Here is a 26,674-nt window from a genome sequence, read left to right on the forward strand (position 1 = left end):
ATATCACAGAAAACCCCTACAACTATAGTCTCTGCTCATGGAAATTTAGTATGTGCAAGGACTGTGGTTTAGAGTTCCTTTCTGAGGATGGATTCATCTGACCTTATTAGTTTTATGGTGATTGCAGTAAATCACATACTGATGGTCAGTACATCAGTGCTGGCCACCCTTTGCAAATGTTGAGAAACAATTACAAACTGTACCCATCAGTGAAGGAGGAGCAGATAAATATGTCTTGTATTAAGTCTGACCCATCTAGCTCATTGTTGTGTACTCTGACTAGTAGCAGCTCTCCAGGGTTTCAAAACAAGGTATTCCCAGTCCTACCTAGAGATGCCAGGGCTTGAACCTGGAATCTTCCATGTGCAGAACTCTGCAGTTGAGTTATATCCCATACCTAAGAGCAGGCACCCCCAAACTCGGCCCTCCAGCTGTTTTGGGACTACAACTCCCATCATCCCTAGCTAACAGGACCAGTGGTCAGGGATGATGGGAATTGTAGTCCCAAAACAGCTGGAGGGCCAAGTTTGGGGATGCCTGCCTAAGAGGAAGAGGTTAGTATGTGTGATTCTTTTTGTTTTGTTATTTGTTATTTTTGTATTCATTTAACTATTCTTCCAATGAGTTTAAGGTATCATTTATTGAGGTCCTACAACCAGGTGTGTGAGAGGCCTCATCCTCCTTAATTTTGGTGGTATAACTATAGCAGGTGCCTGCAAATCATTCGCCATGTAAATAGAGTTTAGAGGGACATTTGAATCAACTCCAACATGATCTTAAGCAAGGGTTCTTACTGGCAAAGATCTCGAGGAGAATTGGCGCTAATCTTTTATTAACCTATTATTATTATTAAATGGTTCCATCCAGGAATAACTTCAGATGGAGAACTTCATAACTGAATCTTCTTCTTCTTCTTCTTCTTTGGTGTGTAGATCTCAGGATGATTCACATCATAAAAATACAAGGTAAAAACACAAAATACGTAATAAAAACAAGAACAAACCAAACCACTAATCCCCCACTGCCTCCAACAAAAGCAACTAAAAGGAGATAGGAAGTTAATCAGCCAAAGACCTGGTTGAAGAGGAACACACACATGGGAGAGGGAGAGATAAAAATTATTTGTAGATAGGAAACTATGACAGGAAGAAGTGTTTCAGCCTAGTCACCTTGCTGATATGTTAGTTTTATATATTTGGGAACTACTGGTATTTGTTCATGGATAATCATTCAGCCCCCATGGAATCTCCTGCAGTCTTCAAAACAGAGTAGCACAGTTCTGGAATAATTTATTGCTTATATGAATTGGATTCCAAATATTTAAAAAACAACAAATGCATTTCATTTTTAATGTAATGAGCAGCTGATTTCTGAAGCTTTCGGCAATGTTGCTGTCACAATCCCTTAAACAGAGAACTTTGGGACATAGAAAATGGATTCCAGGTTTTCCTCCCATATTGTGATTAATAGCTAATTAACTAAAATTCCAGCTCCCAAACCATACCATATTAAGTCCTATTGTTAGGTGGTATGCCAATGCAGCTCATAAACTTTAGATGTTACTATTACAGTGAGAACTAGCTTGGTAAAATATTATGATATTCCAAAGAAGTAGGAGTTCTTCCAGATACCAGGCCATTAGAGCCTAATTATAATCTTAGGTCCCTCTTTGACGTCAGCAGTACTTGGGTGTAAATAAGTGCCTTTGACTTGCTAAAGGCAAATATTTGGCAAAGAAAATAAAGATAGTAGTTGAGAACCAGGAGAGAAAGAGAGAGAGATCACGTTAGATTTGAAGTGTCTGAGTAAGTTCTGGCCAGCATTCAAGGTGGTAGGAAAGGTTTGATAAATAAACTCTTATGAGAGGCTGTAGAGTGCTGTGCAGATATGAATCAAAATTAGAAAATCAATACATATTGATCTTTATATATCATGTGAATAACAGTGGCTGAGATGCTCCAATTTAACTTGTCTATTGCTCAAGAGTTAGTGGAAATAACCACAAGTGGGACAGGAAATATTGCTGCTCATTGGTGAGATTACTTAGCAGGCCAGAGATTAAAGAACTTGTCTTGTTGCACTGGGGGGGTGGAGAGAGTTTGTGAGTAGTTATGAATGTGTTTTATGAAGAAAGAACTGAAAGGACACAGAAATGGAGAAGAGAAATGTAATTTAGATTAGCAAGACTGTGAGGGTTAAGTATGAAAAGCTATGTTTGGGAGATCGTTATATATAGGACGCTAAGAACTGCAGGCTAAGGACTACGTAATAAATTTAAAACACATAATCAACTACATAATAAAACTGTAGTGGAATCCAAATGATTAGACTTGCAAGAAGCATTATGGGAGCAAATACTATCACCTCTTTCAAGACTGCAGGTGATTTCAAACTCTTTACTGTGCTACAGCAACCTGAAAACTGAACAAAGAGAGTTGTTTATAATTTGGTGAGCTAGGCTATTGTAGAATGTAATAGCACAGTGTGTATATCTTTGCTAGAGAACTAAAATGGTTTAACAGATACTCCCTTTTGCAAAGGAACTCTGGGAACTGTAGTTATGTGAGTGGAGGCTCGAGATCTGAAAAAGAGAATTCTCAGCTCCCTCATCAAACTTCAGCTCCCAGGATATATGACTATAGGGTGTGTTTGTGTGTATTCATGAGCTACAACTGAGAGACATGTTGGAGCTTTCCTGATTATGGAAGACAATGCCACAGTATTCCATCAGCTTCTATCTCACAAACAGACCACTCTCAAGAAATAAAAATACAGTGGTACCTCAGGTTAAGAACTTAATTCGTTCTGGAGGTCCATTTTTAACCTGAAACTGTTCTTAACCTGAAGACCACTTTAGCTAATGGGGCTTCCTGCTGCCGCCTTGCCGCCACCGCGTGATTTCTGTTCTCATCCTGAGGCAAAGTTCTTAACCCGAGGTACTGTTTCTGGGTTAGCGGAGTCTGTAACCTGAAGCGTCTGTAACCTGAAGCATCTGTAACCCGAGGTACCACTGTAGAACAAATAAGCAGTTGGTTGTAATGACAATTACCCAATGTAACTCTAATGTTAGGGCAGTTCCCTGTGTCTGCATTTCCCTTATCTCACAGCTAGACAGGGTTTAGTCAGGAATTGTGTGTTTAGGAAGCAATGTGGCATAATGGCATAATGGCAGGCAGAGAACCAGACTGTGTCACAGGAATAATGTTGTAATCCCCCCCCCCCAGACACCTAGTTGAGTTTATGGCACAGACAAGATACAAACCATGCATGTTTAATCAGAAGTAATGTCCTAGGATCAATGGCATTTACTCCCAAGTAAGCATACATAGACCTGGAAGCTTAAGACACTATGCTACAATTTAGCATTGATGTTGCCCAAGTTCCAAATCTCAAGGATTTGTATCGGTTATGAATACCTAGTTGCTAAGGTTTAGCCCATGTATAGTGGTCTAACAAACCTGTAACAAACAATTCCATATTTCATTGCCAAATATAAATGATATTTAGCACCATTGTCACAACTTGGCTCTGTGGTAATAATTCTGCAGACTGTGCTGATCTTTACTTCGCCTTTAGCAAGGTTTCTATCAAGTTTTAGGCCAGTGCCTTTCTGTAGAAGAATTAATCATTGTAATTAAATCTCTCCCAAGAACAATTGGATGACTCACACTTCTGAAATGTTCAGGTTGCTGAGATGATGAGTTGATTCATCAGGAACAATGTTAGTTCATCACTTTTTCTGTTCAGCTTGAAATTTTAATTCCAATAAAATGTAATATGAATTCTAATTGAATGCCTTTTTATGATCCATTTCAGTCAAATCAGATAAAAATCATTGTGTTTCTTTACCATGGAACTGGTGAAAATGTAGAAAAAATAAATTTTAAGTATAGTTTTTTCCTGTGTTTGCCTCACTCCAAGGAGATTTTTTGGATTTACCTCTCTGAAAATCTGAATCAAACAAGTTTACAAGTTTCAGAAAGAACCTGCCTGCACTTAGGGAGCACACCTGAAATGGTAAAATGAACACCTGAAAATTTTAAAACAAGTTTTTGACTTTTATTGGGTGATAAATTGGTTTTTTGCTATATAAAATCCACAGGTGCTCATGTCTGTTTATTGAACATATAGCTGAAAAGTGAACTATATTAAGAATTGTGTCAGAGTGGTCAGCCACCCGTAACAGTCGTTAGCACTGGATTTCTAATTATGCACTCATATAGTTCTATATTGTGAACAATTCTGCTAAGCAGAATTCTAATGTGCTGGAAAAGTCAGCGTTTACTTGCTGTCATGTTGATGTACTTTGTTAAATTTAGAATTGCTTTTATTTACTAATTGACTATTACATAGAATTATAGAATCGGAGAATTGTAGAGTTGGAAGGGCCCTGAGGGTCATCTAGTCCAACCCCCTGAAATGTAGGGATCACAACTAAAGCGTCTATGACAGGTGGCCATCCAGCCTTTGCTTAAAAACCCCCATCTCCCAAGGGAGACCATTCCACTGTCGAACAGCTCTGTCAGAAAGTTCTTCCTGATGTTTAGTATGAATCTCCTTTCTTGTACACTGGTACCTCGGATTAATAACTTAATTCGTTCTGGAGGTCTGTGCTTAACCTGAAACTGTTCTTAACCTGAAGCACCACTTTAGCTAATGGGGCCTCCCGCTGCTGCCGTGCCTCCGCTGCACAATTTCTGTTCTCATCCTGAAGTAAAGTTCTTAACCTGAGGTACTATTTCTGGATTAACGGAGTCTGTAACCTGAAGCATCTGTAACCTGAAGCGTCTGTAACCTGAGGTACCACTGTAACTTGAAACATCAGATGCATTTTCACGGCTGCTGGGGCCTGGTTGTGGGGTAAGAGCTGGGAAACCCAAGTTCAAATTCTCCTTGGGCATTGGCTCAATTCACAGACATACACTTTAGATGGTTGTTATGTAATAATGCAACAAGGAGTTCACTATACTTCTTTGGTAGAGGCTACCCACTAGGAGATTACGACTGAAAATTCAGAAAAACTTTCTGCCAATAAGAGCTGTTTGGCAGTGAAACAGACTCCCATGAGACGTGGTGGACTCTCCTTCTTTGGAGGTTTTGAAGCAGAGGTTGGATGGCCATCTGTCATGGATGCTTTAGCTGAGATTCCTGCACTTCAGGGAGTTAGACTGGATGACCCTTGGGTACCTTCCAAGATTCTATGATTCTATGAATTTCCCTTCCAAGATTCTATGACTTTGCTATGTGCAGCACAGCATCACTGAGGGAGACTACATTACTTATATATGTAGTTATAGATGAACACTTAGCTGTTGTTTTTTTAAGGTAAGAAAATAATTAAGAGCCTAGAAATTTTAAAATGGTGTTGCGGAGGTGTTGTAGAAAGTCAGGCCTCCATCTTGTGCCACATGTTAGGGAATCATCCAGTAGGTGCCACTTAGCCTTAGCCACTAGACGGGAAGTCTAATAATACTGCTTGTTGGGGACAGAAATCACTGGTAGCAGTTTTCTCCTTCTGTGTTGGAACTCCTATTTGGGGACTTCCCTGGCTTTTTTCTGGCCCATGTAGGACCAGTCTGGATAGTTAGCCTTGGTGAAGACGTTTTTATCCCCCCAAAAGTTTTTGGTTGAGTTTCCACTGAAATGAGGTTGCATTTTAATGTTTTAATGTTGTATTTTAATCTTGTTTTTAAGCTATATTTCAATCAATTATTTTATATTTGGAGTTAGCTGCCTTGAGCCCTGTCTTGGCTGGGGAGGGTGGGGTATTATTATTATTATTATTAATAATAATAATAATAATAATAATAATAATAATAATAATAATAATTCAACAGCAATTCCCCATCAAAGGTAGTACTTGTTAGACTGGGTGGTTGAGCCCTGGTCCACTCAGTTCTTTGTTGCACAGGATTGCATGGAAGAGCTAGGAATAAGCAAAACAATCTATTTCTGATCTGCATCATATTCGTTTAGCATTTAATCTGTCCTGTTTCTGCATTACTCTGTGATTAAAAGCAAACAAACATTTAAATAACCATTTAAATCTGTATTTTTTTTAAAAAAAAAACATTCTCTCAGTATACGCAATTTAAACATATTCTGAGCCAACAAACTGCACTGGAACTTGGGAAGTATAAGTGCCATTGAAATCCATGTTCCTGTCTGCACATTAGTCTATGAGGTGTGGTTCAGGTCAGTTTGTGTTGGAATTTGCAAAGACTGAATTTCTCATGCATCCTTGTAAATAGACCTCCACTTACTGTTTACCAGGATATTCTTTGTAAGGGCTGGGATCTGCACTTGCTTTGGGCGTGCTAAAGTGTTTGGTACATGTATCCTGTACCATGATTGCCTTTCCCCTCTTCTCACAGAGGACTGTTATTCTACATCTCAAACTGTTTTGGAAAGTTCTCAGAGTTTCAAAATAGATTTGCTAGGTGACCTGGGGGAATCTCCATCTGTTTGAAATGCAGAAACCCAAAGTGTTAGGTGCTACAACTAGTTGTGTGATTCTTTGGAACTTGGCCATAGTTTTCAGGTAAACATCGTGTTTTGGAAGAGTCACTTTCATTTTACATATAAAAAGAAATATTGATTGCAAGGAGTTTCGTATTTTTTTTATAGCTGCCACTAATCTTCATAATTCAAGATTGGGTTTTCTTTCTTTCTTTCTTTCTTTCTTTCTTTCTTTCTTTCTTTCTTTCTTTCTTTCTTTCTTTCTTTCTCTCTCTCTCTCTCTCTCTCTCTCTCTCTCTCTCTCTCTCTCTCTCTTAATTGGGATGGTTGTTTAATGTTTCTTGAACTGGAACACATGCATCTGCAGCCATCAGAGTAACTCTGTTGGACGCCTGTCAAGAAAGAATACCATCATATAAATCCTATGTACTCGCTTGTGTTTCTAGGATAACTATGAAAACAATATGTAGATTATTTGACTATCATACTCGGCCGATTAGTGTTTAAGCATTAAGAGTGTCACACCCAGGAAAGAGCAAAAGAGAACAATGATTTTAAAGAAAGATTGAGTCCTTAATAGGTCGGGTCCAAAGGAGCTGTTCGAAGATTACTGCTTTAAGAAGTCTGAAATAATGCCATTCAAACTAATGCTCGGTGCCTGCCATCCACATGACACTCCAACTATGTTTTCAAGACAAACATGTACACACACAAACTCACACACCAGATAGATATTGCCAGCTATTTCCTGGATAGCTATTGTTTCACTTTGGTTTTTCAGTACTGGCTTTTTGTGGCTGTCAGGCTAATGTTGCCTACAGTCAAAAGCAAAGCAAAAATATTGCCATCTCCTAAATAAATACGTAAATGAAAAACAGTGATTTGCCTTTGGTCGTTGTGCAGGACCATACTCCAAATGTGCTGCCTAAAATGTAAACGGATAAAAATATCAAATGAGTACCAAATCTTGCGGTTATTTCTGTTTCAAAGTTTAATTAAGTCAGGGGAACAAGCTGGTTGCTAACAGAGCATCGGGGGCTAAACTGAGATCTGACCGTTTCTAGCATGTTGGATTCCTGGACAATAATGGGGTGCTAATTTTGAAAGCCTACACCACTGTCCCAAAAAAGATGTTGTAGAAAATCAGGCCTCCAGCGGTCCTGGCAGAGCCCAGACTGACCCTTGCAAATGAAAATAATCAAAAGTAATTAGAAGCGTGCTGGATTACTCCTCGGAGATCTGAGCGAGAGAATAAACATGCCGGAGCCCTTCGAGCCACTGCAAAGGGCCCATGTCTGAGCTGTTAGGTGCCCTGACCTTGTCCACATAAAGATGTGATTTATGAAGTGCAGGGCACAGCAGCAGGGGCTTCTGTCTTCTCCAGAAGAACCAAATTACTGAGGTGGAGATTAACATGCTTTCAGTTGGGCCCATTTCCAGACCAAGGGAGATTTTTTATTCAGGAAGAAAGAAAGAAAGAAAGAAAGAAAGAAAGAAAGAAAGAAAGACCCCTTTAATTTCCTCTCTTCTCTCTCTCTGTCTTTGGGGCTGTATGGAAAAAGAAGCCGCTAAGGTTTTGTTAGTTAGGAGGGAGTTCATTAAAAAGAATGGATGGGATATATAAATATGTCTAAATATGAATTGGACAAATGCATGTTTTTGCACTCCTTCTTAGGCATCTTATTGGCAGGGGGTTGCCTCATCTAAAACTAGGTTTGCATTTTTCTTAGTTAATATAAGGACAAGTTTGCTAAAATCTTATCTGGGCACTGGTTTCAGAAAGGGTCTGCTACTAACTTTTAAAGTGAATTAGCGCAGAAACCAGTGAGCTGCCTTCCTTTCTTTCCAACTTGGAATCTAGCTTTACTGAAAAGATAGTGGTGAGATTTTAAGGTGAGCTTGTTATCCAACGACTATGGTATTTAAAGAAGAAATAACTCTGCTACCAGCTACTTGTCTGAATTCCAGCCCCCCCTTCCCCTTTCAGCGCTGTCCGCTTGCAGAGCGGCTGTCCTCCCCAGGAAGCCTATTAAAAGTGGACAGTGCAGTTATTTCATCTGGCTTTGCCTGGGCTGCATTTCTTTTTGCTTTAATGATGTGCTGGAATGCACCATACCCATAGGGTCTCCATTAGAGGAACTTTTACTTCGGGGACAGCCATGAAGTTTAAAGGCTTAAAAGAGGCATCAGTTTACATTCTGGTGGGAATAGCTAGCAGACTGCAGTACTTATGCCTTACTGCCACTACTATTACAGAGGCTTATTTAAAATAAACAATTGCTAAAAAAACAGAAAAACTGGGATGTACAGCCAGTGGCTTTTCTGGGAAAATTTGGAACTCTGAACACATCACAGAGGTGTCTGATAAAGACAAATCCAAGGATGCATTTGGATCTTTTTCAAGCAGTGAGAAAACTGAGCAACATCGAACATACTCTGAAAAAATGAGCTCTTTTTTCTGGGAAGCATCCCATGCTTCAAGTTATTTGCAAATGTACCGGTACTTACCTGAAAATGAGGGAAGCTCTCTCCCAAGTGTTCCTTTTGACCACTAAGGAAAAGAAATTGCATTAGGAACAAGCTGCCCTCTCTTCACCTATAATCATGTTTTGCAATTGTAATTGTAATGCTACAGATAATAATAATAATTATTATTAATAATAATAATAATGAATTTTATTTATACCCCACTGAGTTTCCCCAAATAAAGCTGCCTACAGTTTGTCTCTTGCCTCTGCCATGAACTTACCACGACTACTCAGCCTACAATACAGGAATAATAATACTGACCTATTTACTTAGGGGTTTAGTGTAAGAACAAGACTTTGGCCCTGAAGGAGTGTCTCCACCCCCATAGTTCAGCCCAGACACTGAGGTTCAGTTCCAAGGGCCTTCAAGTGGTCCCCTCACTGTGAGGAGTGAAGTTAGAGGGAACCAGGCAGAGGGCCTTCTCAGTAGTGGCACCCCCCCTGTGGAATGCCATCAGATGTCAAAGAGTTAGACAATTATATGACTTCCTGGAGATATCTGAAGGCAGCCCTGTATCAGGAAGCTTTTAAAACCTGATGTTTTGTTATGTTCTTTTATACGCCCTGAGTGGCTGGGGCAACCCAGTCAGATGGGCAGGGTACAAGTAATAAATTGTTGTTGTTATTATAACATGTATAGAGCATTTTGAGCTATCTGAATCATAATATAAATGTTAGATATCATGCAAACTATTAACTGTAGAGACTGATATGGGAGAGAGATGTAGGTGGGGCAGATGAGGGTGTCCAGTTTTGCTGCTGCAGGTGTACCATGACATTTATTCTCTCTGCGTTCCTCCCAGCGGTCATTTCTCCTCTGGGATACAATAATTGTATCCTCTGGGATACGGTTAAGGGAAAAACAAAGGGAGGGAAAGGAGAGATAATGATAACAAAGGATAAATGTGAGAAAATATAGTATTCAGATAACATCTGAACAACGAATCTTTTATAGATCTCTAATAGCTATGTCACCAACACATCTTTGATGTAAAACATTTCATAGCATGGAGAGCCAAGGTGATTTGTGAATTTCTTTCCTCTAAGGCAGACCAGTGCGAATACATACAGAAGAGGGCTTAGGTTACATGGGAGTGGTTTGCCTATAGCACTTGATGGTTCATAGCTGAAGTGAGTTTTGCAGATTGAATTGCTTAGTTCAAACTGCTCATTCTCTTACCTGCTGTTAAGGAATAATTCATATATTGCCAGGTGCTCATGCCTCATGGTTTCTGCCATGCCACTGCTGCTACCAGTTGCATCCAGGAGTGAGGCCAAGTGCAGAATCCATTATTGACAAGCCTAATAATGATGGTATAGGCGGGAAACTTACAATATGCAATAAGGTTTGGAGTGGCATAGTTGGCATTGGAGGGGAGATGGTCTGTGTGAGCATGCTGAATCACATGTTAAAGCTGCTACAAAGAGGGCAAGGGCTGCAGTGTTAGAATCAGTATGTATGCAATGCTTGTAAGCTGCCTTGAGCATGGTTTGAACTGTGGAAAGGCGACATGCAAATAAAATTATGTATCCACGTATGATTAAAAAGGATAAAACCTCCATGTTCCATCCAGTGATCTTTGGAGGAAGGCTGGGATCTACACGCAATTAATAATAAAGCAGTAGCATTTGTGTTGTTCCTTCTTTTGTGACAGTTGTAAAGTTCTTAACTATGCGCTAATGTGTATTAAGGCATAAATCCTATGGAAACATAGTTGGGAATAAGCCCCGCTGAACACAATGGGACTTCCTTCTGAGTGAGCCTCCATAGAATTTATGCTGTTAGCATTGTAAGGCTCTTCCTGCACCCTTCATTGCTAGTGGATTTAGCTAATTGCTGTGGAGGGTGATCATGTGCATTACATCACTTACTTAAAAATGTGTTAAGCGACACCTGCCGCATTTGAAGGTCCTCCTGATCGTTCTGCCGAGTGCGCTTCTGAACTTCTGCCCCAAAGTCCTGCCCTGACAGCACCACTCATTATTGCCACCACTCTTGCACAGCAGGGAATGGAAGGGGGGGGCCGCGCGCTTTGGCAGGCCAATCCAGGGCTAACTCAATTCTGAGAACCGCAGGACAGTAACTACCACCCATTGTGATGGGCTTCTATTTGGTATAAACTTCTCTGTTGTGCAGTTTTCTGTGCACTGTCCTGATAGATGTAACATGCTGGTTGTACACACCCATGCACTGGGTGTCAAACTGGTATGTGCTTTTTTCTGTTGGTGTAGCCACAGCCCAGCAAAAATAGAATAAGGTTCTGCACACTAACCATTGATAGTGTTCAGACCAGTGCTCTTTTTTAGGGGGTACTCAAGGGTACACAGTACCAGCACTTCTCTTTAGTTGTTGTTAAAAAGTGTGACACGTACTGTAACAACTACATGGTGAGTACTGGCACCTAAATTTTTCTAGGGGGGAAATCACTGGTTCAGACACTTCAAATTCTTCCAGCTGATTTAGAACACTTCTGCTAAACTCACTGTGTTATTCTGTTGTTACAATCACATTATTCTATAGCCTTTACACTGGCTTCCTATTGCACTTTGAACCAACTTTAAGACTAAGGCTGATTTTTAGAGCTCTCTCCACCTCAGCCCAACTATATTTCTTCTACATGGCTCCCCTACTATGTGTTCTGCCCAAACTGGTCTGCTATTGAGCCCCTTTGGTCATCACTGTCTCTTTCTCCCTTTCCTGCCGGTGTTCCTTATGCCATGACACTCTAGAGTAGCCATTTGCTCCCTAGTCATCAAGCCACTTCCCTTTCAGCAACGGGGTGAGTTCCCGTTGCTCTGACTCAGCTTCTGCCAACTTAGCAGTTCAAAAGCACACCAGGGCAAGTACATAAGTAGGTATCACTACTGCGGGAAGGTAAACGGCATTTCTGTGCTCTCTGGCTTCTGTCACAGTGTTCTGTTGCACCAGAAGCAGTTTAGTCATGCTGGCCACATGACCCAGAAAGCTGTCTCTGGACAAATGCCGGCTCCCTCGGCCTGAAGTGAGATGAGTGCCGCAACCCATAGTCACCTCTGACTGGACTTAACCTTCCAGGGGTCCTTTACCTTTTACCTTTACCTTACATTCTTATTATAAATCTATCAGGTATGGACACATTAAGCCTCATGTGAAAATGCTGGAGGCTAAAATCCTGAATATATTTACTTTACTTGGAAGTAGGCCCCAATCAATGGGACTTATTTTGTATAAACTTGGTTACAGTATCGCTGCAAAAGGCCACAATGGCTAAATGGCTGCATATATTTATCTAGAAGTAAGTCCTCCTGACATCACAGCTCCCCAAGCTGTATGGTGGTTGTATTTGCCACGTTCACACTGGTGAATGTGGTGGGTGCTCTTACCTTGGAGGTTTGTAAGCAGAGGTTGGAGGGCCATCCACCATGGATACTTTAGCTGAGATTCCTGCATTGCAGGGGGTCGGACTAGATGACCCTGGGGTCCCTTCCAACTCTTCCATTCTATGAATATATGTTAGGTGAACTGCACAACTAAAATGCGCTATATTGGAGAAGGTGAAGGAGGAGAGTCTCCCAAGGAGAAATGCAATAACCCTGGTCCTTCCTTCCTTGGCATGATAATAATATCAGCCTAACCCGCCTTGCAAGGGCCAACCGCGGGGCTAAAATGCCGCTGCGGAGGAAGGATGGGGCAGAAATGAAAGAACGCCAAGTACCTTGCGAAGTTCCTTTGGGGTGGAATCTGCATCCTACTGAAAGCAGTGGCAGAGCTCCCATTGCTTTGAGTGGCTCTCGATTGCACCCTTGGGGAGCAGCACTCAGCCGATACCTTCCACTCTCAGCAGCAGCCAGCCACCGCCTTGGCTCCAGCGCCTGGATGAAAAGTACCTGCAAGCCACGAGCCCGACGCGGCTTCGTGTTGCTTTAACACCAGCGCGCGACGCCATCTACTGGCCAGGAGCCGCAAGTTCCCTGTTTTCCTCCTTCCAAACCAGGGCAAAGAAATAATAATACATTGGGCTGTGTGGGTGTGTGTATAAAACGTCCATCCTTTCTATGAAATCATGATTTAGCCAGAGCCTGTTTCTAACCCTCCCCTGCCCCCCCGCGTGTTTTATTCCCCGACGTTTCCTTCTTTTCGCAGCTCGTTTGTTCCAAGGGAGAAGGAAGGTGCGCGCTGCGTGGGATCGGTGGCGTTGGAAAGGAAGCGTCCTCCTATCAGGACCTGTGATCAGGCCTATGTGGGCTCGAGCAATCAGTTTCCCAGATTACTTGTATTTAATACACAATGCATCATAAAACAAATCCCTCATCCTGACAGGAAGAAAATAGAACAGCTCATAGCTCGAGCCGCTCCAATTTATGGCTAAATTTGAAAAAAAGAAAAAGGGGAAAAAGGAAGGAAAGAGAATGAGGCGGCACCAAGAATGGCACCAAATTGCGCGAAGGCAGGAAATCAATAAGGACAGCAAAATCGGGACCTGGGGAGACTCCCGAACTTAACCTTCCCGTCAAAGAACCTTGGGACGTATCTTCTGTGAGAAGATGTTATTTACAAAGCGTTTGGTTTTGCCCAACTGCTGGGCGGGAGGGTTTTCTTCCTCTCCCCCCCCCCCCTCCTGGAACAATAGCCATTATCTGAAATAACAGTTCAATGTCACAGATAACAGGCCTCGGAGACGAATTAATCATCATCTTTTGTCACTTTCTCCTGCGGCCCCCGATGGCCCCGCCCTCCCCTCTCCTAATCTATAAAGTGAGAATTTGATTTGCACTTTAAAAAAAAATAAAAGTTGAGTGGCACCGGGAGGCGAAGTGCGGGGTTTCCTCCCCGATGTTTGTACATGTTCGCATTTGCGAGACGTTAGCTGTGTATCCAAGCGCCACACACCCCTGTGAGCCGCGCCTGCTCCCCCCTTCATTAATCAGGCTCCGTCTTGCGCGTTTATGTACGTGTGTATGTGGCAGACGCGCATCGCGGCTCCTGCTCATCGCAATGCTTCTGAATCTGCATCAAACCCGGAGCTGAAGTTGAACTCGCTGAGAATCTGCTGACTTGGGTCCGCGACTTTGCTCTGCTTAAACCGCTTTGCTGTCCCAATATGTTTCAAATACAGAAGCCAAGACAATATCAGAGGGAGAGAGAAAATTATTAATCCTGCAGCTAACTAGCTCGCCCTTTCATTCGCCAATTTTGTTTAAAAACAATGGACGCAGTACTTGATGCTGTTTACGTGCTACATTCCCCAACCCCCCCAAAACGTATATTTACGATTACCATGGTCGTGATGTGATATGTAGGAAAGTCTCAAGAGGAGCCAAAATACATCTTAACTATTTGTTTTCTAGGTTTTCATGGGAGAAAGCTTTTAGCTTCAGAGCTGTTTAGAAACCTGTACCAGAAATCTACTAACGAAGTCTCAAAATTAGAAGGCTGATAACTCCAGCCACACTACTAATTTCTCCCTAGTAAAGTGTCTTGCGAAGCACAGAAAACGGTTGTGAGATGGGGGAAAGCCGTTTGTTGAGGACTGCGTAAGGGTTGCAAATGTAAAATTTTATTAACCTCTCTTCTGCTTAGGGGAGGTGGGGATGAATTTATATATCTCTTTATAGATCAATCACACCCTTAGAGCCATTGGACCAACCAGTTTTCGCTTTTCTAAGTAAACAAACAAGCCCACTTATTAAAATACTGAACTTCAACTCCTTTCGTTATTGCTACCGATACTAATTTGCAAAAGAGCAAGAGAGCTGCTGATTTGTGTAAAACTCTCCCTAAATAAACATTCCCAGAGAAAGCGCCGCGTTAAGGGAGTTGCACTTTCTCTGAATACACCAGAAACAAAAAACAAAAAAATGAGGTGGCGATGGGGTTTCTTTCCCCCCTTTCCCCCTTCCCTGCGAAAGAAAAAGGAGGGTGGAGAGGAGTAAAGGGGGGGGGGCCTCCTTCCGTCCAAGATCTCCCCATTGGCCGGTGATTACATGGATGAAACTGACATGTTTAAAGGGGACGGGCGCATCCGTAATCAGTCTGCCTGGCTAGGACTTCTGTCTGGGCGACCTTCTTGTGACCTCTCTCGCCAGAGGAGGCTGCTGTCACTTTAAAAATTTACTGAAAGAGGAGCCTCTGTCTGGCTTCCGATCGGCGAAGAGGTGGGGGGGGGGGGAGATACCTCTCCTCTCTCCTCTCTCTCTCCCCCCCCCCCCCTCACTGGCCGGAGAGAGCGCCTTCTCTCATTAAAGAGACAGCTCATGAAAGAGAACCGCCTGTCGGCTGAGGGTTGCAAGAAGGGATCTGGGGAGGTAGTTTTTAAATATAAATATATATATATTATTTTTTAAGCGCGCGGGGGGATCCTTTCCAAAGAGAGTCTGCGACTGGAAAAGAAGCTCTTAGGTCTGAAGAGGTGTGCAATGTAGGGAGGGGAAACCTCGCTCTTCCCCCCTTCTTGCCCCCCCTCTTACACACACACACTCGCGCAAACCCTTTTCTCTCCTCCCTTGTGATCAAGCGGCAGAGAAGTGAAAAGGAAGTTATTTTCTCGCTCTTTCTCTCCCTCCCTCTCTTCCCTCCGCCTCCCCCCCCCCATAACTTTCTTGACGCAACACACACACTCACACACGCCCTGCAACCCCCGAGCAGCCGGAGGGCAAGCGAGGCGATGGGAAGAAATTAACACGCCGGGCTCCGAATCAATGGGGACAATTAAAGCAATCGGCGCGCGTCTCCTGCCCCCCTCGCCCCGCCGCATCCCCGCCGCTTCCAAGCCCCGCCGCCAGCTCCCTTCCTCACCACTTTCTCATTGAATATCGCGCACACATACACACACCCTACCCCGCAATAACGACCCCCGCCGCCACCGCCGCGCCCCCTCAAGGACCCGGAGAAGTTTCCAGGCGAGGAGAGAGGGGGGAAAGTTTTCTCCTACCCCCCCGATCCACCTCCCCCCAAATGCCGGAGAAGGAAATCGGACGCTGCAGGAGGCAAGTCAGGAAGCTGCGCCTGCGGGACTCCACCGGGTTGCAGAGGCGACACTCTTCTTTGGAGAGCGGCGGCGGCGAAAGGGCGTGTGGGGGGGGGGTGCGCGCGTGCAAGCGAAGTCAGGGGGGGCGGATCTCCTGAGATGTTGCTGGCAGCTGCCTGAAGGATTGATTGCCTCTGCTGTTATTATTTCATTATTATTTTGCAATACGCCGCCCTCCTTTTTTTTTCTTCCCCTCTCCCACTGAAAGGAAGGGGTTTTGGGAAGCAGCGGACCTAGTGATCTGAGCTGGGCCAAGGTAAGAGGAGCCGTTGCCAGACGATCGCTCAAGCCAGCTAGTCATAACAACAACAACAAAAAGTGTGTTTCCATGTGGCCCGGGCACTTTCCCCCTCGCCTCTCTCTCTCTCCCTCCCTCGCTCCTTCCCTCCCTCGGTGGCGCGCTCTCGCTCTCTCTCTTTCCTGGGTTCCTTCTCCAGCCCCCTTTGCAGATTCCACTTGCAAAGAAAACAGAAACAAACCTTAAGCTGCGATCTTTCTCCCCACCTTCCCCGCGCGCTCAGCGGCTCTCCTCTCTCTCCGGGGCGGGGGGCAGTGCGAGATGCGTGTCCGGGATGGGTGGTGGGGATGCCTGTCCGGCTGTCCCAGGTAAGGTGGAGCTGACCCAGATCGAGATACTTGCCAAGCAAGATTTGGCCTCAGGTAAAGGTTACTTTAGCCATGTTGCTGTAGTAGTCGCGGGGTGCGGAGAGGGAAAGAGCAGGCATCTGCAATTGCAGGTTTGTTGTATCACTGTTGCTGCAGTTATTTCAGAAGTAAATAAATTAAATGTGAAACGAGAATAAATGGTACGTGGCTCTCCGAGCGTTTGTTGCATTTTCAAGAGGCTTTAAGTGTTGCTTTTAAGGATATTTGAGGAGTCATGTCGCAACCATACCTCTGCTTTACTTAATCTTCCAGACAGATTGAGGAGTTCTATATCTTTTTTCCGTTTTAAAAATAACCAGCAGGAGTTAAGCTTAGAATATTCCACGAAAAAAAGGGCAAATCACTCAGTTGACATCAGATCGGGTAAGGAAGGAGGCAAGCAAGGAAGGAAGGGGAAGCGAGTGATGTTAAGCGCACTAAGTTTTACGTCTCTACCGAAAGTGCACCAAAATGTTCAAACACAACGGCTGAAAGGAGGGGAAAAAAGAGAAACAAACTTAAAACCCTGGACTTAAACTTTACACTTCAATAGCTGAATTAATTCATTGGTGACAGCTGGAGTTGAAAGGAAGTCAACACGAAAACGAATTATATATAAAGGAATTAGGTGTGGGGCTGGGAAGCTTTTCCTTCTTCCTCTCCACGTGCCTCCCCCCCCCCTCTCTCCTCGCCACATTTCCCGGAGCTCTCTTGATTAATTTACCTTCTGAACTTTGTATGGACATCTGAACCGTTGGATCGCTTAATAAATTTGTGGGAAGAGAAAGGAGTCAGAGGGTTTGCGTGTAGAAACAAGGGCTTGGAAGCAAGGATCATCTTCTTCCCATAACCTTTTATTTTTCCTCTGCCTTGAGTTTCAGAAAGGGGCCCGAATCAACGAGCACTGGCCCTTGCAACCAAGCGTCTGCTTCTTTGCTTTCTGCCAGATCTAAGTGCCATTTATTTTAACCGAGGACACCATAAGGAATTTGCTTTGGAAACAAGTGTTTGTCAATTGCACACCACCGCTGAAAGGGCTGGTTTTTATTTTGTTTATTTTGTTTTCTTCCCGGTGACCCAATTGGAGGCTCAGGTGATGAGGTGAGGTTAGTGGGGTCAAGGTTAGTTTCATACTCTGGGATGTGAGACTTCGTGACTCAGAAGTCACATTTTCTTTCCCTATGGAATGAAGATTTTTGACCAGAGTGTTTACCATTGCGTATGTAAAGAATCCAACACCTAGTTCACCTAGTGAGATTGACTTTGAAGTGACTTCCCCCCTGGCAATCTCTCTCTTTTTTTTGGTGCATGCCTCTTTCTTTTAGCAAATGAAATTGGTGGTACCCTTGTTGCTCTTAAGTGCCTCACTGGTTAACAAAACACATGAGAGGCACTTTCTTCGTACCTCTTGCTTTGTGCCCTCTGCTTTGTCCTCTTGAAGTTTGTGGGGAGTTAATGATCTAAAGCTACTTCTGGGTGATTACCTGAACTCTTTGCTAAAACTGCTCTAGGGCTATGGAAATGTGCCCTCCAACTTCTGTCTTTAACCTTCAGGTGGACCTAGATAAAGCAGCTTTCCCACTGGGTTCATTTAATTCCTGATTTGGAGCTGGTAGACCAGATTGTTTGGTCCTTGATAGGAAACTTCCTTTAGGTTTTCATTAACTAAAATGATAAATAATACCAGGACGTTCAGTTTGGCAGCCAGAACTGTTTGTTGTGGATCTGAACATGTGTTCAGATTCTTTCTCTGCAGTTTCTCCCCCTTTCGGTTCTTTTCAAACACACTTTGTATTGGGGTTTTTTCGGTTTTAAAAAACTTTCCACTACCAGCTGGTTAGCATGCTTGCCATAAGATAGGGGAAATGTTTTAAGATGTATATTTTCACTTTAAATATTGCTCAGTTGAAACCTCAGGTTAGGCCTGTATGCTGGCAATTTGTGAAACTGCATGTATAATAATTAGCCAGTTATCATAATATTATTCTTATAGGACGGTGTTTATAAAGTAACCACCAGCAATCACATTAAGTTTGTTTATTATCCACATATCTGAAACCATTTAGGGGCATGTGCTGAACATAGCCACATTTCGAGCAAGTGTTTACATTTTATTGCATTTATTTTCTTTGGTGTGGCATAAGAGGCCCTATTATTAGCCAAATCCTGCAATTTGCTTTGATTAAAGAGTTGTGATTCAAGGTTTGCATATGAGAGGGATAAATGGAACATTAGGAGAAAATTAATTCCTCGAAACCTAAACTTTATTTAGTATAGACTTTTGAACGGAAAAGGCTTTATTAAAGATGGTAAACACAGAATGCTAAAGGGCAACACCTTATATGTGGTTAATCATTTTTGCATCTGTTTGCTGATTAACAAGTTAACATTTCATAAAAATGATTGAAATCATGACTGTTCCTTAAGCTTGCAGCACTTAATTAATATGTTCTTATAGTGATTATTCCACAGCATTTTGATTCTACAAAACATGTTGGGGGGAATGCTCTTACAATAGATTGATTGCTCCTTTAATTATTTGGCTTGTTTGAGCTAATCATTTTTGTGAAGTCTACTGAAGAAACCTATTTGTTTGTTTGAAGAGCTGGGATTTCTTTTTAATTAGTACAACTCGGAACAAGAAACAAAACAAAACACAACATCAATTTATTGTTTTGTATTCTTTTCTTTCTAGATCTTGGATGAGTATTACAATGTGAAATTCTGCATTGATGCCAGTCAGCCAGATGTAGGAAACTGGCTGAAGTATATCAGATTTGCTGGATGCTATAATCAGCCCAACCTTGTTGCATGTCAAATAAGTGATCAGGTATGTAGTGAACATTTACTGGGCTTACTTTTAAGAGCTTTATGATATCCTTGGGAGGAAAAAAACAGAATAGCAGCCAACCTAAAGTTGTGGATGGTGTGGTCTATTTGCTGTTTACGCGTACATAAATTGAAAAGCAGAACAGAGGTGGTGGTGGTTGCTTTTAAAGCAGCAACAGCATATGTCTCCCCTAATGTTTGTCCACTTATCCTTATCCTTTTTATGTCAAGCATGGGTCATGATCTTTATATCACCCAAACATATTTGAAGTGGATATATTCCTCTTTGTTGCTTAAATTTTTAGCTAATTTTCTGGTCAAATAGGGCACCCAGTTGTCAAGTTGAAACTTGTGAAATACTCTTTTGTATCAATCTCAGTGAATAAAGGTGTAAAAATAACTTCTCAAATATCCTCTATCAGCTACCTATCAATATCCAGACATGTTTTTCCAGTCATTGCACATTTTATACCCCTCTTTCTGAAATAAATAATATCATTTCCCATTTTTTCCTTGGTAATTTACAGCAGTAGTAGAAATTTCAATCTGTATAGGAATCGGATGTTAATTACATTTGTTCCTTTAAATAGCACTTCTGGAATGCAGCCAGATGAAATAATGAAGAACATTTTGCTTTGAAACAGTATAATGCTGTATTATTCATCTTTGCATCCCGTCTTCTCCAGGCTCTGCTTAAGTTGTACATAAATGTAAAATAAATACGATAATGTGATTTTAAAAATTAATGTAGTTAGAGGATTTGAGGACCATTGACTTTTAAAGCAAACACTAAACTGTTTAGAGCAGGGGGCTATGGATTATGTTAATATTTGATGTCAATAAAAGCAGTGCAATCCTATTAATGTCTACCGAGAAGTAACCCAGGTAAGCATGCATAGGATTGTAGCCTAAATCGGGTAGGTTGGTTATAACATTGATTTAATTGCCTTGGCATGACAGGGTAAAAGAAAAGAAAAAATCACAAGTACACACAAAGTTTCAATTAGAAACGATTATTTTCAGTGAAATTATTTACCTTGATATACTCAGTGTTTTTATGCTCTGCCCTTCGCAGAATTTCACATATTTACAAATAACACAAGCAAAAACTTTTCCAAATTGGGGTCAGATATCTTCAAGCCCTGCCTTCTTAAAGCCTCCATATTAAAGGCATAGAAGATTGAGCAAACAGAATTGGCCACTATTGGTTTTTCTTACCGACCACATGGTTCAAGTAAAGAAGCAATAAAGGCCATTAGCAAATGAAATATACATTCTGAAAGTTGCAGTCTGGTTTGCAGAGAAAAATGATCCATCCTGAGATTGTGCAGCCGCTTACAGAAAGGAAACGCCAGTGTTGTGCTCAATTTATTTTTACATATAGTAAAGCTTGACTGGGGAAAAAGAAAGTGAATTTAGTAAATAAATCCAAATGGATTTAAGGGGGCAATTGCTAAGGGCTTGCATCTTGATAATGTTCTAAAAATAACAAAACATATGTCAGATTTAAACAGAAATATGTTTAAAACATCTAACACTTGCTCCAACCTATGCACACAGTTTGGAATTAACATCACAGAAGTTGTTACTTTTTAATGTTTGCATTTTTCACAGTTGGTAATGGCACCTGTACTACTGCCAACAAGTTCTTTTCCTAATTCACTGGAGAGGTATTTATTTTTGCACCATCCTGCACCGTTTGCAGATATATATTTATATAACTGATTGTTCTTCAAATCTGCAAATGAAAAATCCACTTGCCCTTTGTGTAGAACACTGCACAAGATACGCAAGGAACATGAAAAATAGATTGAAAGTTAATTCATATCTCTTTACATGGTCAACAATTACACATACCTATTCTAGTACTTAATAGCATGGGCCACAGGCCACCAAATACTAATATCATAAACACATGATTGGAACTCGGTCCCTTTACTTCAAAGTAAACCTGTTTAGAGTCAAGGTACAAGTTGGTAAATGTCATCTCAAGCCTTAAAGTGAGCTCTCTATGCAGCAAGCCGCCTCTTCCATTGTTTTACCTCAAAGTGGGAGAGGTAAAAGTAAACTAGGACAGATCAAACTGTGAAATTGATATTATGTGTGTGTAGATGCAAACTCTCAAAAAGGGTGCTTTTTCTACATATAATGTGTATGGATACACATCACTCTGGGTTCTAGGCAGTCCCACACACCACAAGGAAACCTCTCTGATAAGGCATTAAAATGGAGAGAATACATTCAGAATTTGCAGATGACTAGAGAGAATTTGGTTTACATTTTCAGGAGGTCCTAGGAAGCATAGTTATGACCACGCAGTGCTAAACACAAGACTTAAAAAGCTGTTTGGAACCATTTACCAGATCTGTTGTTTCACTCTGTTTCTCCATGAGGAATAAGGCCTGCCAGTTGGTGAATTAGTCCTACTCATCGCCTAATGAACACCCCAGTTGACTGAGATATATTATTAACTATTGAGACCAAGGACAGCAGTACTTGATCAGCAGTAATTGTGTTAACCTATAATTACCTCAAATTACCTGCCAGATTCATTAGCAAATGCTGTACTTTATCTGGGACAGGGGAAAGTTGTTGCTGTCAGTGTGATGAAACAAGGTCGAATTCACGTTTATAGCGCTGAGGGCAAGATAAACTGAAAGACAGACACGAGCCCTAGACTGCTGGAGGGTTTCAGCTGGGTCTCCAGCCTTTACAATCTAGCCACTCAGCAGAGCCTTTATCATTTAACACCTAGGGAAAGAAAAACAACTTTTTGCTGTTGTCTATGCTTAAGCCTTTCTTTTTTTATTTGTCAAAGTGCTTTGCTTCCCTTCTTCCACTGTCCCCCCCCCCCCCGTTTTTTTGTCTAAGGTCAGATTTCATCACTTTGGAACAACTTTACAAAAGGTCTGGGTTCCTTCTTATAACTATATAAATAAGCCCTACTAAGATGAACAGCTCAAGAATAATGGGATGCAGTCAAAACATGTATGCTGAGAGCAACTCATATTTCATTTGATTGGATGTAGAACAGGACTTTTAAGACTGGATGGGGATAGATTCCTTTTCCCCTCCCAATAAAGTTGATCTAGAATTTCCCAGCACTGTCCTATTATCTCCTGTCATGTCTAATAAGTCTTAAAAGTATGTAATTCAAGATGTTTGCAAATAATGAATTCCAAATACTGTGCAATAGGTTGTTATATTGGCCGTCGTCCCCCACCGTTCCAGGGTACTACCGTTCTTTACAGTGTGCTGTCTATAGGATCTTGTCATCCGTGTTTCTCAGTGGAATGCATTTTTTGGTGGGGGGTGGGGATCAGTTTGGACTTGACAGTAGCTTCAGCAAAATTGGTAAAAGTTTCTTATTGTGTTTTGGGACAAGTCTGTATGTATCTTTGCATACTAAACCTGCTTTCTTACAGTTTACCAGTCATTGGTTTGTAACAAATTTGTGTCTGCTTCACATAGGTTTTCATGACTGATTGAATACAAGTTTGTTTTCTCTTTTTTTAAGGGATACAGTAGCTTTATTAATATATACTGAATTTTGAGATTTGGAGAACTGTAGCCTTGAAGAGATTGGTTTGTGTGAGACAGTTTGAAAGTACAAATTTGTGGTATCTTAATGTTTAAATAGCTGTTTTCCAGGTAGTAGTAAATTATACATTCTTTATGTTACGGTTTCCAGAATTCTCAAGGGAAATAGAGCAGTCCCCATACCTCATGGAAGTAGACAGCTTATACTGGTGTTATAGTACATCACTACATTTTTTTCATCAGCCATAAGACAAGTGTACCTGTTTTTATCCAGCACATATTGGAAGGGTATGCATGATGTTGATCCTAAAAACACAAAGGTTTAAGCTTAAAAGAATTGAAAGCAAACCTCATGGAAAAGAGAAATGTTAAATTACAGTCGTGGATATTTCACAGTCTGATCCTCTGCATGTCTGTTTGGAAGTCAGTCCCACTGAATTCAGTGAGTGGGAATTAATATTTACTTCCGAGAAAGTATATAATCCTAAGCGCACATACTAGGGAGCAATTCCAATTGAGAACAAGTTTATGATTGTACTGTAAAATATAACTATAGCGAAGTCATTTTTTATTATTATAAGATAGCAGAATGTTCCATAAGCTTCAACTAGGCCATTGACTGCTTTTTGAAATCCAGTAACGGGGCATGCAACATTTTTAATATTAAAAACATATGTATTATGTGTGTATTTATATAACCCTAAATTTCTTCATATGATGGAGAATCGTGAAAATATGAAATGCATCGTTAGTTCTCATGCCAAAATTAGACTAGTAGATGGATTTTAGCTTGCTTTGTATTACAAAGACCATGTTTTACTACACCTGGTTTTGTTCTACTGGGAATAAACATGGTAGGGCTATTATACAGTCAAACAAGTATAATACAACTATTAAAATTTTTTTAAGCAAGTTCCTTCCATTATTTTAAAACACTAGTGCACTTGCTTTAAATAGTTTTAAAACACATTGCTTACACACACAAACACAGGCCGCCTATTTAATTAATATTTTGTAATTTTGAAGATACATTTAAGCTAACCTTATATTTGCAGCAGCTTCATTCTATGGCTCAAGTCTGCCAACAACTGCTTACACTCAGCCTCATCCACATATATTTGATCTTAAGCAGTTTTAAACATACATGCCTGGATGCCCGCGCTGTTCTTTTAGAGGCATTTTCTTATACATGATGGGTATAATCAGGCATGTGTGTAAGTCCATTTTTTCACTGGGTTCTTGACTGTGGTTTAGGATTGGGAGTTTAGCCTGAATACAGTCCTCTGGACAGTGCTGCTGCTCTTAGTAAGTCTACTTAGGAAAAAGTGGGTTGTAGGTTTCAGTAGTCTGCTGACCCAACTGCCTTGAAACCAGCAGTTCCACAATGGCTTTTTCTAGTGACTGTTTATGGTATAATATGTAGAAATGGCACTATGTACTCACAAGTACATGTATCCTGTAAACTATTTGGAAGTTGTACTGATTTGCATACATAGTTAAATTTATTACGTGTGATTTAGCAAGCAAACAAACATTTGGACCAAGAGTAGGCAACATTAAGACGAAATCTGAATCTAATTTTCCACGATTAATTCGCACTGCCCCAACTGAGGAAGTTATGTTCTGTTGTCAAGCCAATTGGGGAGAGATCATCAGGGGGTTTGGGCTGAGTGTTCATCAGCATGTGGATGATACCCAGTTCTACTTTTCTTTTAAATCAGCACCAATAAAGGCAGTGAAGGTCCTGTGTGTGTGTCTGGAAGCGGTTGGAGGATGGCAGCTAATGGATTGAGGTTGAATCCTGACAAGATAGAAGTACTGTTTTTGGGGGACAGGAGGCGAGCAGGTGTGGAGGACTCCCTGGTCCTGAATGGGGTAACTGTGCCCCTGAAGGACCAGGTGTGCAGCCTGGGAGTCATTTTGGACTCACAGCTGTCCATGGAGGCGCAGGTCAATTCTGTGTCCAGTGCAGCTGTCAACCAGCTCCATCTGGTACGCAGGCTGAGACCCTATCTGCCTGCAGACTGTCTCCCCAGAGTGGTGCATACTCTAGTTAACTCCCGCTTGGACTACTGCAATGCGCTCTACGTGGGGCTACCTTTGAAGGTGACCCAGAAACTACAACTAATCCAGAATGCGGCAGCTAGACTGGTGACTGGGAGCGGCCGCCGAGACCGTATAACACCAATCCTGAAAGACCTACATTGGCTCCCAATACGTTTCCGAGCACAATTCAAAGTGTTGGTGCTGACCTTTAAAGCCCTAAATAGCCTCGGCCCAGTATACCTGAAGGAGCATCTCCACCCCCATCGTTCTGCCCAGACACTGAGGTCCAGCTCTGAGAATCTTCTGGCGGTTCCCTCACTGCGAGAAGTGAGGTTACAGGGAACCAGGTAGAGGGCTTTCTCGGTAGTGGCACCTGCCCCGTGGAACGCCCTCCCATCAGATGTCAAGGAAATTAACAACTACCTGACTTTTAGAAAACATCTGAAGGCAGCTCTGTTTGGGGAAGTTTTTAATGTTTGATTCTATTTTTAATATTCTGTTGGGAGCCGCTCAGAGTGGCTGGGCATACCCAGCCACTGTTGTTGTTTGGAGGGGGGAGAGGAATAAATGTTTTCCAGAGGCAGCATGGATTATATTCAGAAGCCTTGCATTGACCACTCTTGCTTTAAACTTCTGTTGTGTCCTGAGATGCCCTAAAATTGGAAGGAAGTTTTCAGAAATCTTAAGTCATTTCAAAACTTGCCAGTGCACAATGAAAGAACTTGGACAGCTAGCCTTTAATAGGCACAATCAGACAAGCATGCCGTTCTCTCTAAGTGAAAAGAAATTTGTTGATGGGAGATTATCTTATAATCTTTGCAAGCATTTAAGAAATAATAGAGAGGATTAAAGATGCCTACAGTGAAAATGCTAAGCTGTAATTCACTCAGTGGTTTCTGCCAACTCCTTTTGTTCGTTGTTGTTGTTTTTCTTTTAAAACTGGTAGTAGAAGAACGTAAGAAAATTCACCTTGAATTCTACTCAAGGTGGGATTATGTTGATTAATTTATTTAATAAAGTCCTGTGTAAACATATTACTGTTAAGTATCCCCATTTTCCTGACACTGGGTGGAAGATTTGACATTTTGTTTATTGAGTTCTCTATGCCACACTGCATATGGACAGGTGTCTACACCACAATCAACAAAACTACAACTGGTATTCTCTGGCATGGTTTTTGCATGCTAGTTTCAGAAGGTGAAATATACTGTATTTTTCCATATATAAAACACCTCCATGTATAAGATGCCCCCTATTTTGGGGGACTTCAAATTAAGAAAACACCCCTCAGCACTACCCGTGTATAAGACGAACCCCAATTTTAAACCTATTTTTTTGGTTAAAAAAACCCCCTAGTCTTATACACAGAAAAATACGGTATATTATGGTGACTGAAACAATTGTCCATCATAAAAGCTGGCCGGCCACACCAGATACGATACACAGGGGAGGAAGTGGAGGGGAATTAGTGTAGGATTCCCTCTGAATAACAATAATAAATTGTTAATGTGCAGGGCCATTCTGTACATTGTTACTTAGAAAAAAGTCTCAGTGTGTTGAATGGAGCATACAGTACTCTTAAATAAGTGTGCATCGGATTTTGGCCTCTACATATGTGGG

At 41.6% G+C, this 26,674-nt stretch overlaps 1 protein-coding gene across 17 annotated transcripts in view; it reads left to right on the forward strand.

Moving 5' to 3' along the window:
- Positions 1 to 26,674, forward strand: part of MECOM (MDS1 and EVI1 complex locus) — a 468,901-nt gene that overhangs the window by 372,322 nt on the left and 69,905 nt on the right. For 14 of the 17 annotated variants that reach the window (XM_081189989.1, XM_081189979.1, XM_081189992.1 and 11 more), the window contains one exon: positions 19,335 to 19,469. In XM_081189989.1, coding sequence (XP_081046115.1) covers positions 19,335 to 19,469 — 135 coding nt within the window. Of the gene's footprint in view, positions 1 to 15,194; positions 15,273 to 16,072; positions 16,251 to 16,578; positions 16,655 to 19,334; positions 19,470 to 26,674 lie in introns of those variants that run through there. The other 3 variants (XM_081189984.1, XM_081189981.1, XM_081189982.1) reach the window with 3 other exon arrangements.

This window comes from Podarcis bocagei (genome assembly GCF_964188305.1).
Source record: "Podarcis bocagei genome assembly, chromosome: 4".
Taxonomy (NCBI): domain Eukaryota; kingdom Metazoa; phylum Chordata; class Lepidosauria; order Squamata; family Lacertidae; genus Podarcis; species Podarcis bocagei.